The 13,229-nt window shown below is 38.6% G+C and overlaps 2 protein-coding genes across 2 annotated transcripts; both read right to left on the bottom strand.

The window, feature by feature from the left end:
• Window positions 1–231: 231 nt before the first annotated feature.
• LOC131768708 (uncharacterized) lies at window positions 232–4,692 on the bottom strand. Its single transcript, XM_059084440.2, has 2 exons — window positions 4,570–4,692; window positions 232–1,653 (listed from the first exon to the last, which is right to left on the bottom strand). Exons 1-2 carry the CDS (start codon window positions 4,597–4,599, stop codon window positions 1,129–1,131), a joined length of 555 nt encoding a protein of 184 aa, XP_058940423.2. The 5' UTR covers window positions 4,600–4,692; the 3' UTR covers window positions 232–1,128.
• Window positions 4,693–7,221: 2,529 nt separating this feature from the next.
• On the bottom strand, window positions 7,222–9,685 carry LOC136281499 (uncharacterized). Its single transcript, XM_066167901.1, has 2 exons — window positions 9,547–9,685; window positions 7,222–8,593 (listed from the first exon to the last, which is right to left on the bottom strand). The coding sequence occupies exons 1-2, from the start codon at window positions 9,574–9,576 to the stop codon at window positions 8,165–8,167; spliced, it is 459 nt and encodes a 152-aa protein (XP_066023998.1). The 5' UTR covers window positions 9,577–9,685; the 3' UTR covers window positions 7,222–8,164.
• Between the last annotated feature and the right edge of the window lie 3,544 nt (window positions 9,686–13,229).

The raw sequence follows: 13,229 nt of genomic DNA on the forward strand, positions 1-13,229 counted from the left end.
GAAAAAGGATTTTTTTTAACTGATTTCCGCGTTATGAAAGTCTGAAGAAAATTTTCTTTATATTTAACAAATAGATTCCAAGTTGCCGTGCGTTTGTTCAGTAATAGATCAAAGATAACGTCAAAATGTGGTAAGAACAAAAAAGTGGCACACGAGGCCCAGCCGAGTGTGTCACTGATGTGACACGGCAACTTGGAATCTATTTGTTTTATATAATAAAGAGTTAAAATATACGGAAAGAAACTTTTAATGATGACGTCATCTATACATCTGTCCTCCAATAGATCATAAGTGAGAACCAATCAGAATGCCTGCAAAACTGAGCTTATTATATAAATATATATATATATGTTTGACCCCAAAGTCGCCATTTTGAATCTTGTTTAGCTACCTTGCCATTTACCTGTAACGTGGAAAAAACCTCACCCCTCTTTATCAATCCTCCCGACGATCTGTTTGAATAACTAGGAGCTACACATAAAATTATTCTTGACTCAATTACCAGTTTTTTAAATCAAACAAAACATCAGCTGCTTACGAAAGCGAATATGGTCAGGTTATTATTATTTTTTTTAAATGGCGGCGTCAAATGTTGGCATATTTGAGGATAATCTTTTAACTCTTTATGGGTTGCTCTTTGAAAATTGAATAAAGAGAGAGGGGTCATTTGAATTTTCGGTTTTGTGGTTTTGGTTATTATTTAGATCGGTTTTGGTGTTCATTGCGGTTTGGGGATATACCGTTTTAAAGCATTTGTTATCGGTATTCCCAAAAATCGCCAATGGGTTTTCGGATTTGGTATCCGATGTGATTTTCGATTTTTCCTACTTTGGTTCTGGTTCCTCTTCGATCTGAGCGGCAACTATGATTTTGAATAGCCGCGAAACCTCTGCATGCTTCACTTGTCACAGGAATGTGAAAATTTATCGGTTCTGATGGTTGTGCATGCAGTTTTCGGTTGTGAACCAATTTTTTGCGGTTTTGCGGTTTTGGATGATTTTTTCTACGGCCTTGCGAGTTCTAATAGACCCCAATGCCCCCCTCTACTTAGTATCTGGAGTAAATATCCCTTTAAACGTAAATAGAGACGTCTTTATTTGGCACTTATTGTAAGATTCGAGGCATCAGTTATGAGTGATTTTTACGAGCTTCTTCTTCCGTCACCTCCGGAAGTGTAACCTTGAACGTGGGTTCCTGAGCCTCATAGGTCAGCGCTAACGGACCATTGGTAAAACGAACGGCGGTTTTTGGTGACGGGCACCACCATGAAACCACCCAGAAAATTCTTAGACAGAAGTAAAATAATTTCCAAATACCCCTTGAAAACCGTTTAGGACCCTTGCGAACACAGCGGCCATGTACAACATCGTTTGCGTCCTCTGAAAAGAAAAACTCCCAATCTCCATTTCCAGCTTGAATGATAAACTCTTTCCCTGGCTGCGATATAATGAAGGCAGCGTTTGTTAGATCAGCGCACATTTTATTTGCGTTCGAAATGAATGAGATGGCAGCTCGCAGAAATTTTAAGGTTGTCTGGTCATCTTCACTGAGATTTCCATGCTGACCTTCGGTTCCGCATCGCTTTACGATCTCTTTTCCGAGAACTATAGATGATATTTTATCAACTCTAAAGATCATGTTGCTTGGGTAATCCTAGAAAGTAAAAAGCGAATAAAAATGCTTTTAGCAGCCAGCAAGATTCTCAGGAAATTCTCACGCCATTTTTTCCCTCAGCTTTCTGTTTGTTCTAATATGCTTGCTCTCATTAATATTTAAAAATCGCTCCAAACTCAAGCTCAAAGTGTGAGCACTTTGAAATGATGTTGAGATCTATTATTAAGCTGTTTGCTTAGTGCTTGGGTCGCGTAACAAACCCTTAAATTGTTGGTTTTTACGTCTTCCCAAAGTTTCTCTAAGGCAGGTGGTCCTTCTGGCGAGATCGATTTCGTATAAACAAGTGCAAAATGTGAACATGAAAGAAGAAACATTTCCAGCCCAATCGAGGCAAAATATATTTAAGCTTATCCTAAGAGTGAAGCTGGGATGTGCGGCTCAAGCTTCAAATTTCCTCGACTAAAATGATATACATTCTTGTGTAGTGATAACCGTATGTAAAACACCACCTCTTGGATTATATTAGTCGTAAGTTTGACAACGATGTCATTCAAGTTTTGAGCAAAACATAGGTTTGGTACACACATTAAGCGCAAAAAGGTCAACCATTTCATGGATAACTCAAATCAATTCAAATTCATCGAACGTCTATCAATGTTTTGAACATATGACCTGTCACTCGACAACGTTTCACAGGCCTATTGAGTTCCGTTTTACCCAAGAGTATCCTTAGGTTCCGCCCAAATTTGAGAGCAACATTTTAGAGGTGAGTTTCAAGTCACTTTTTGATTCTTGACTCTAGGAACCGTTTTCGAAAAAATTGCGGATTCATTAGCCGTATTCATGGAATACATGTGGACGAAAGGTCAAACCACAGCGAGAAAATTGCGGATCGAAAAATTTCCGGATACGTGTGGACGGCGCCTAAGTCCGTCTGTTAGATTTAATACGAGTCGAATTTACGTAATGTCCATGTAAAATGCGAGCTCTATTCAGTTTTAAATTTTGAAAGTTTTAATCGAATGCGACTCCAGTCTTGACCAGAATTAATGCATGATTCATTTGTTACCACACTTACCCAGATATCCACAGTTGCAGATTCAAGGACATGCGCAATGAAAACGCACGAAAACGAAAGCAGTAGGGCAGTATTCATTAATCGTCACTGCCTAAAATGAGAGTTTATTTATTTATTTTTCTCTCTTTCTCTTTCTTTCTTTCTTCGTACTTTCTCTTCCTTTTTCTATTTCATTTTGTAAGAGATATTCGGTTTTTGAAGATAAAGAAGCATTTGGTTGGAAAGAAACGATTCACTCGTTTGCCAAGATTGATTTCGGAATATAACAAATCACATTCATGAGCTGGAGTTGGATACAGACAGACTTAATGAGAAAAAAATCGGGTGCTTTAACTGTAACTTTATCGCGACAGTTCTCTTCAACAAAAACAATATTTATTTTGCAAAAGTAAGCCTACAAAAGTCATTTTCTTGATGCCAAGACGATTTGGTTGAATGTTTTCTCATTTCAACAGAGCCGTCTTTAGTCGAAATTACATTTGGCGCATATCCAGAATGCAATGTTTAAAACAAGCTTGAGTCAAAAATGATCGTAGCAGAAGTCATGTGCATGTGCTTATTCGCACACGCACATTTTGGTAAAAGTTAAGAGTTGAGGTCGTAACAGAGTACTCAGCAGCTACTCGGTGCATTTCTAAAACTAACAAGATCTAGTAATTCAAACCGCGTAAGGAATCAAAAATATAACAATACTGGCCCTCAGACCTCTCGCGAGTGTTTTAAAATTGAAGAGCTGAGATATCGCAGTGATTATATCTCGATCGTTTGCGATCGTTGGAGACCCGAACAAGTTTGATTCCTACAATGAACTTGGTATTACACGTATGTCGAGTGTGTTGCCCTTTTTTCGCTTTGCCCCGATGTTTATGCACGATTATTTAAAATTTCAGGGGTATCCGGAAGAAAAAAAATCAGAGTGGAGAGAATAAGCCCATATTTTCTTGGAAAAAAGATTGAGTCTCAGTGAATTCGAACAGATGGAGGTCAAATTTTTGAAAACGGCCATCCATTTCGTTGCACTACTATCTTTGGGATGAGGTCAAATATTTTTCTAAAATCCCCCAACACTTGGGAAACGCACTGTCAATCGTCAATGGAGGTAAATATTTAAAGAACGCCTTGGAAAATCCTTGAACTGTTTAAGTAAGTAGCTGCATACATAGACGGATAAACATTTCTCATTAGCATATGAATACATACTTGTCGCTCTTCTTTAACGTAACCTGACATCATTCTAATGAAATATAGAACATTTCTTGTAGAAATAATTGAACATTAAAACGCACTCAGTTTGCCTTAAAATGTCGGAATTTTGAAATTTTCCGGAGGGGAAATGCGTTTCGCAACCCCCCATCCCCTTACCTCCTTTACTGGCAACCATCTTCAGAGGTCACTCAAAAAAATTTAAACCAAATCTTGGATTCACCAGTAGATTCACCATGCATCGGTAAAACGTCAGATTATGTGTTAGTCATATGCGACAGTAACTTTAACAATTTGCCTTTACATTTTCAGAGTGAAATGCCGTGATCTCGCTTTTAAAGGTGTTGATGTATTAAGTCTTACTTTGCTGATTTTCAGAATTTCGGTTCACAGTTAATATGCTGTAATCTCGCCTTTAAAAGGTCTTATTACAATAAAGTTTGTCTTTTGATCGTCTAAATTCAAGTCTATCATTTTAAGCTCAATCGAAGCAAAATAGATTTTAGTCTATTTTAGGAAAGAATGGAATGACATACAGCCTTGACTACAAAACTCCTTGCCTGTAACGATGTGTCCTCTTGCAGTCCGAAAAATTATGTTAAACACGGCCTTTGAAGTCAAGTCAGTCGTAAGTCTGTAACCTGTAAGTCTGACTAAAATGAAAATTTCCTTACCAATGTCATTCTTGAATTGTTATTTCCCATCGTCCTGCTCTATTGCAGCTCGCTCAGGGAAGAAACAGATTTACTACATATTTAGTGGAAGACATTTCACAATCATGCCGCACAAGGCCGAGTGGTTTTTAAGCATAGAGCCGAGTAAATTGTTCGCTTTATCTATCGTTCGTTCGTTGCTGGGAATTTTCCCTAATAAAGAACCCGATATGGATTGATGGATACTATATGTTCCTTGCATAGAAAGGAAACCCCCTTGACAATGAGTCATCTTTTGTCCTTTTTTTCATTGGAGAACCCGAATTAGGGAAAAACCCGAGAGATGCAGGCACTGGAAGGCTGCTGTTTATGTTTCTTGATAGTTGCACCAAAAGCTTTACATAGGAATTCTTACAGAAATTAATTTTAAGTTATGCGCTTTCCAAACGCCTCGGAAAATATTTCATTGGCAGATCTCTTTTTTCAAAATAAATTCATCACATGCTGGGAATTTTCCCTTACACTTGAACTTTGACATTTTCTGTCTTCTTTGCGTGGTTGAAAATGCCACATGACAATGAGTCATCAAAACAAAATTTTCCATGGCCAATCAAAATTGAAAGCAATCATGAGGGGGAAAAACCTTGATAACCTCAAAAGAGACAAAAACGCTAGCTGCCTCAGTAGTGTTACGGTTGTCTGTCTTGACTCCACAATCTGCAGACAGCTTCTCCCATCACAAAATTGTGATTCTCGCAAGGATTTGGCCGAGCTATTTGTAATGAGTTAGCTCGACACGATTATGGGAAATTTCATTGGCAACGCTAGAATATTACCAGTAAGTATAACTCCGTCTTTGGCTCCGATTAGGAGATCAACCTGTAAATAATCTATCGATGAAACTCAAAGAAATTTGTCCCTTTCGAATTTGACTTGGTCAACACGAGTTTCGATATTAATCTGTTGTCAATACCTTCCTGAAAGTGAAGGGAAGTTTTCCGTTTTACCGAGTTCATGCACTCAACATCATGCGCGATCGATGCCAGATCCTTCAATTAAACTTGAATTCGTTACTGATCGAGATTTCGAGATGATCGAGGGGATGGGAGAGTTTCTAAGAACCTTACTGAGGGGAGTGGGAGCGCTCGCTTCCTCACATGTAGTTGCGGTCTGAGTTCTACCCCCGATTCTGTCGATACATGTGGGTTGATTTGGTTGCTGGTTTTTTCCTTTTGCTCTCATCAACTTTCTCCTAATATTGATAACATCAATGTCATTTTTAGCATTATTCAGAAGACCTAAGAATTCATGTGAAGAAAATAACTTCGATTCCTCTTGGAGATGAGGTCGAAAAAATACGCAACAAAGGACGTCTCAGTGAACACGACCGAGCAAGTATCAAATTCCTAAAAGCGGCCATCCATTTCATACCTATGGCAAAAGAAGATGGAGCTGATTTTGAAAATGCCGCTTTCATACTTACCCACCCAGGCAGGCAGTTTGTTGTTATAGCAGGAAAGGGTGACTGGGAGTATTACTTTTCCGAGGATAAAATCGGCGACATAACCGGTCGATGTGTCCGCAGACCCTGGCTGATGTACCTCTGGAACAAAGTCACATCTAGTTTTTCTCGTATCGCCACGTTGTTGTCTGTTGCTGGACTAGCCCTCAAGGCCTTAATGCCTGCTCAAGAGTGATCCTTTAGAACTAAATATCGGTGTTTTGTCTCATTTGGTCGTGCATTTTAGAGCGCATAAAACATTCTAGCTAAGGGTACCGGTTTAGTTAATTTCTTTGCGATACACAGAACGGAAGTTGCCTTCTTAGTTCCCGCCGGATTGCTATGTTCTGAAAGCCGCTCTTGTAGATTAAATTGTTAAGTACTGATAAGTAAATGCAGGGAGATTTTGGACGCGACCTCGCTTTGAAAAGGCCTCAATGGAAAAAGAGAGTGTTGTGAAGTGTTGTTACGATTCAAGGTTATTCAAAGGTTAACATTCAAAGATTGTGTTAGTCTTACCCCTTTGGGATAGTTTTCCGTGTTGTCTTTCTCCTCTAGTTGTGCAATTACTCGAACATGAAATTTTGTTTCTGGACTGGTCGTGTTGAGTACTTGACTTTATTTTGAGTTTTCAAAAATTCCAATCGTTGTGTGAGTCTTATCAGATTCAGAAATCCGGAAGGTTGAACTCGAAATTTTTTCGTTAAATATAGTTTGTGCTGACTATTTTTGAGGCTTGTTTCTCGAAAAATGGCGTTCGTCGGTGGTCATGTTTGGATGTCCTTAGTGGACTTGTATAAAAAAATACATTTGACCAGTTTGAACAAGAGATTTAACTCTGCAAAGACAGTCAGCTCATTACCCACACTCCCACCAATAGGGTACTTAAGAGCGTGCACTAGAGCGAGTAAAAGAGAGACAAGTTAGTTAGGCATAGAAAGTAAAATAAAGTAGAAGAGAACTAAGAGTATTGGTGCCTCTTGCTTATGTGGGTCTTCTCAAAAGCTAGTTTTTCCTGTCATTGCATCTTTACAGAAGGTTATACAATGAACAACTGACGAAGTTACTCAGACACCCAACTACGAGAATGTTGCCAAAGTCGAAATAAAAATGAAGAGAGTTTTGAAACAAAGAAGTGAGACGTAAACATATTTTTACATTGTTTACGCTAATTTATTTGATTATTCATCGCGAGAAATGTATAGAAAATCCCTGCATTCAATGATGTATGGTTCTAACATTTTTCTTACTTAACCCTTTAACTCCCATGAGTGACCAAGACAGAATTTCTCCTTAACAAATCAATGCAATATCAAACAGTAGAGTGGTGAGAAAAGAAATGTATCAGCTAGGAGATTATTAGTTGATCCAATACCAAATTCTCAGCGCTAACATCATAAGAATTGTATGGCAGACAGCAAGGAGAGGGAAACACTGAAGTACTGAGGAATTCCAAACAAAATATTGTTTCAGTTGATCTCCTAGCCTTTGTTACCTATTCTGTTCTTTTGACATTGTGTTTTTGATTTCATCTTAGGTATATCAAGAAACGCAAAGTAACTGTGATAGAGATTCAGTTAGATAAAAAAGATGCAAATATTGATCAAACGGTGGTGGAGTGTTTGGTGAAAATTCACGCATCATGGCGAAAGAAGTTCCACGAATTTGGACACACCCACGTCAAATTATTTCCTAACTTAACACGCATATTATTAGATTAAATATCAATATCACAGGTAACGAGTAAGACTTCTGGCCGTAAGTTTTTGGACTGGAAAGTTGTTTATTATTATGTTGAAGAGTCAGAGTGCTACCCGCATCGGAAAAATAGATACACGTTTAAAGAAAAGCTTTTGACTTCCAAAAGGGCATTAATTGTGAATAAAATGAATACAACTTTCATGGGAAAGGTGAAAGATTACCAGCCAAAGGCTATGGATATGTGTTTGACAACGGTATAAAGTTGAATAAATTTTGATACGTAACAAACTCAAATTGTCTGATAGATTATGGAGTTATTTGCCACCCATAGTATCAAGCTAGTATCAAAATCTGCCTTTTTCTTGATTTTCATCTTTTTCTCCGTCGAGATAATGAAGTAGGAGAGAGATTTTTCTAGGCAGCAGACGGCAGGGCCAGCAAACCATTTATTCGTCCTGGTTCTGTTCTACTGTCTCGGTTGGCAGTTTTGTCAGGGGAAGAGCAGCTGTTCCAGAAACCTCGGGAAGCCTTACGAACACAGTGGCCATGAACTGTATTTTTTAGATCTTCTGAAAAAAAGAACTCCCAGTCGCCATTTCCAGCCTGAATGACAAACTCTCTTCCTGGTTGTGAAAAAATGAATGCAGCATTTGAAAGATCTGCTCCCATGTTGGTTGCCACTGAGATGTACGAGATGGCCGCTTGCAAAAATTTTAAAGTTGTCTTATCCTTTTCCTCGAGATCATTATGCTGTCCTTCGTTTCCACATCGTTTGGTGATCTCTCTTCCAAGGAACGTCGACGAAATCTTCTTAACGTGGAAGATCATGTTACTTGGGTAATCCTTAAAAGCAAAATAAATGGAATGTCATTGCATGTGATCCAAAAGGAAGCATTATATTGCTATCATTATTGTCATCATCCTGAAGGCCAGTATTTGAAAACTGGACGGCATAACCTTACCTCGAATTACAAGGAATACCTTCCCCACCCCCGAGGCTGTCGTGGATATCAGTCACAGAAAAATAGAGATATAATACGTATTTGAAAACATCATTTTCTACATCCATTTTCAGGCCCTCTGCAATCAAAAATCGGCAGTTTTCACCCAAGAACTATGCTAGCAGGATACATTTTAGCCAGTTTGCTTCCTCCGTTTATCATTTGGAGATGATATGTCAATTTGGCATTGCTGCAATCATCTCAGTGCAGTGTGCCTTCATATTGAGCGGCGCATTGTCAACACCTTCGCAATCACAACTGATTGATTTTTTAATCTCCATCTTTAAAAATTGTCATAATAGCTAATTAGCAATCACAAGGTATTTCAAATTTTCTTAAATCTTCTTTCGATCATACGCTTCTTCGCTATCAAGTCGACAGTATGTGCACGGTTCACAAGATGTCTTCACCTTATTGCGGATTCGCTTGGATTACTCGACAGCGACCCAAATAGTGAACAAAGTATGTCACGTTACTATTTCTGTCATTTTCAAGGTTTGACTATGACTGACTAGAGCTAAGTTACAATTTGAACTGACTATGAACATATATGGTTTTTGCTAAAATCTTTTGCTGTAGCTAGGTATATAGGAGCCCGAGGAATTGTCAATTCTTAGTAAAAGATTTCTTCAATGTACAAAAGACATGGCGCAAATTAATTTCTGTGACCTCTGTCTAAAGCCCCGGAGAACCAAGAGAAAACCGTTGCCTGCTTGTAATCAATCACGAAATTCTCAAATCAGGACCAAAATTTCATACTTTAACGTACTATTTTGAAACTAAAAATTTCCTTACCGATGTCATTCTCGACTTGTTGCTTCCCATGGTTTGTGAGTATGATTGGTTGACCCAAGGAGCGAACCTTCTCTAGGTAATTTCTCAGTTTTGTCCGACACGAGATGATGTAGCCGTTCGAAGGAGGCTTCCCTTTTCATTTTCACTCTCACCAGTTTATCTGAGGGCTTTTTCCCTTTACCTAAATGCGTGAAATATAATCCTTGATCAAACGGATGTCAGGGTTGCTTGGTGACGATGGATAATTGGTCATAAAAACAAAATTTTCATTGGCTAAGAAATGTAAAAAATAACATCGAAAAAAACAAGGGAAAACCCCTTGATCATTAAAACGAGAGCTGAGTACATAGGTCGCCCACACAATAAATACTGTCTCGGAATTTGAAAGCGAGAAAAATCCAAATTACGTTGGAACAAAACACGGGAAAAAACCCATGAAAATCGAAAGCGCGAGAATTGCTTAAAATTAATGTTTCATTGGCTACAAAATATAAGTGGACTCAATTGCAAAAATTCGAGGGAAAAATCCCTGCAATTCGAAAGCGAGATAAAGAGTCGACTGGCAGATGAGGCTTTTATCCAGTACAACACCTTCTCCACATGCGGTGAAACTGTTAAAGTTACTCTGCGAATCGCCACTGAAACGAAGAAATATCGTCGTAAGAACCTCAACAATTTCTTCTCCCAAAGCTACAAAGACGCATGATGGGTAACACACTTGATAAAGCACTTGGAAATAGGAGAATGGCTTCAGTAATTGTTAAATGTTTTTTTTTTTGGTGAAAGTTGCCAAACAAGTTAAACTAAAGCGAGCAGCTCCCAGTGAGACGAAAGAAATTTGTTTCGGTCTGGATTAGAATATGTTACATTTTTCAGTTTTCGCTCCGATCTAAAAATCAAGTTGTGTTGACAATAGCGCTAAGTTAAATGCACTATATTTCATTTTGACCGATCACTTCATTAGGAGTGGTGCTGAGTTCGTCACACTTACTAAAGAGGGGCGCTGAGATGCTATCGATCAAGGTTCTATATGTTGTTTTTCGCCTCTTTCTGGTTCAATTAATGAGGAACTTAGATAGTTTTTTGAGGGTGGACGGTGATTGGAGGGAATGCGAACCAAAAAGAAGCAAGCACTCGTAAAAATTCCAAACTCTCTTGAATTTCTTTAGCTTGCGTGAATGTTATTGACCGCTGAATGTCGCATTTAATTTGGGGTAACTATACGCCTAGAATAGATTCTAAGATCGGCGCAGCATTAGATACAGCAGCATGAACGAAGGAAAAGTTTAAGCAAGATAGGCAATAAGGAAAGACTAAAAAATATGGCGTTTCTAAACAGTGTGGCTGCTGAAGAGATCCTCGCAGCTAAGAACACTACAACTACACGTACGGGATTTGAACCCATGACCTCTGCGATACCGGTGCAGCGCTCTACCAATTGAGCTAACAAGCCAACTGGGAGCTGGTCAATGAATTGGGTCCAAATAAACATCCAAGTGAATGAAGATTTTAGATATATGAAAATTCATATATTTGTACTGCGGTGGAGAGATGAAATTAAGAGATCCTCGCAGCTGGCTGCTATTCTACATATTTTAATGATTAATGCTCATTTTCAACGAGTCTTACTTCCTGATTTCAGGATTATCAAAGAAACGTCAGAATAGTTGTTAATAAAATCACATCTCCTGTTCTGGGAGCTGAGGTTAGAAAAGTGGAAAATAGAGGACGCCTCAGTGAAGACGACCGAACAAAAATAAAATTTTTAAAAGCTGCCATCAATTTCTTGCCGATGGCAATGGATGATGGAGCCGACCTAAGAAATGCCCTGTTCATCTTCGCACAATCAGGGAGGGAATTTACCGTCAAGGCTGGAAAAGGCGACTGGGAATATTATTTCTCCGAAGAAGGTTTTAACAACATCACTGGTAAATGCGTTCATAGGCCCACGTTGCGGTTTATTTGGAATGGAATCACTTCGACTGTCTCCCGTTTATGCGGCCCCTTGTTATCTCTTGGTTCAGCAGTTGCACTAGCTTTGACTGCCGCTTAAAACTCCAGGACAACCGACACGTTCTTTTTTTTTTCTGTAAGCTCAAGCGTCTATTTTTAAGGTGCACACAGGAGTCATCTAAGTTGGTTCTTCAAATGCTTACGGAATGAGTAATTTCGTTGAGACCAAAATTTAATGATATTTTTTTAGCATCTAATAATTACTAAGTTGATTATAGAGATAATCATAACCACTTCATTTTCCTCAAATGTGATCGGTACATTAGCTGATTATTTGTCACTAATCATTCTATACAGTTGTAATCGGACAGTTGGCTGAAAATGGACACCTGTAATCGGACAGCAACGTTGAAGCAGCCAATCATACTTATTCCACTCAGCTACATCCACCAACAACCTCTCATCCCGGGAAAAACTAGGGAATTTCCAAAATGGAGGATTTTCTAATTGTAAATATTGTCTCCTTTGGCGATGTTTGTTCTAGATGTATTTGTTTCTTCGAAAATAGTAATGATTATGATTAGTTGGTAACAGGACTTTGGTCGTCCAATCATGTCTGTAATCATACTCGTGATTAACAAATCTGACGACCGCGAAGCGGGAGTCCGATTTTGTTAATCACTCGACGTATGATTACAGACAGAACTGGACGACAATCTTTCCCATCACCTTTCCCATCACTTTCTCGCGCCCTGATTCTTCGAGGACTACGTGATGTATCACCCCACTTGAGTTGATTACAGAGAAGGGGTGCCTAACGCTTTCATGCAAACGAACGCAGACACAGCTAGTACTCATTAACTGCTTTCATTCAGCTTTTGCTTGTGGCGTTATTAACTTGACCCAAGGGAATTATATAAATTGTTCATAGTCTCCTTCGTGACCTTATGAAGTTTACGCGCATATCGTTTATTCAAGAATGTTCACTTCGCATTCGCCGAACAATTGCTAAATATATACGTGCCTTAAAAAAAAATTTACGATTTTATCGTAATTATCAATCGAAGATACTGCTTAAGTAGTAGTAGGTAGTAGTTTAAGCCTCAAAGGGGACTTTGTGGCTGAGACAAAATGCGAATTACTAGTATGTCGAAACTTGATGTGACACTAGCTTTAAGAGAAATTTCCTGCTGTTACGTAAAGTAAGAAGATAAACTTAAATCTTCGACCAAAGAAATATGTTGGCTAAGTTGCCGATAATAAAGGTAACAACCCTGCTAATTGCGGGATTTGTAGATTTTTCTTTCCTTTTTTTACACTATTACAAATGATTTGCATGCAACTTTTCCGACAGCTTTACGGTCACATTTTCTGAAAAAGTCTACTTCGACATATCAAATCAGTCGACAATGAATCGTTGGCTCCAGATTGCAATGCTAGGTTGAAGGGTTCTTTTCAGAACTATTTTTTTGACAAACATTTTTCGTGCACTCGTGTGTACCACAAATTGAACTAAGAAAGAAGCTGCAATTCATTTTTTCTGAAAACGGACAGAACTTTTTGATCACGGACTGGCAAACGGGAACGAATACAACAATGCAGTGCAAACAAGGTTCACACTCTCCAAAAATAAATTGGAGAAGGGATGGACTTGATATGTTTTAAACCTTTTTATGGTCTTCAGTTAAAGCGGGTTCGCTTGGATCACTCAACCGCGACCCAAATGTCAC

The sequence above is a fragment of the Pocillopora verrucosa genome, chromosome 6 (genome assembly GCF_036669915.1).
Source record: "Pocillopora verrucosa isolate sample1 chromosome 6, ASM3666991v2, whole genome shotgun sequence".
Classification (NCBI taxonomy): domain Eukaryota; kingdom Metazoa; phylum Cnidaria; class Anthozoa; order Scleractinia; family Pocilloporidae; genus Pocillopora; species Pocillopora verrucosa.

Bases quoted from the DNA above. Each gene is read 5' to 3' on its own strand.
- LOC136281499 (XM_066167901.1), bottom strand. From the start codon at position 9,576: ATGGGAAGCAACAAGTCGAGAATGACATCG. The intron at 8,594-9,546 runs GTAAGGAAATTT...TTTGCTTTTAAG, and splicing joins ACAAGTCGAGAATGACATCG to GATTACCCAAGTAACATGAT.
- LOC131768708 (XM_059084440.2), bottom strand. From the start codon at position 4,599: ATGGGAAATAACAATTCAAGAATGACATTG. The intron at 1,654-4,569 runs GTAAGGAAATTT...TTTACTTTCTAG, and splicing joins ACAATTCAAGAATGACATTG to GATTACCCAAGCAACATGAT.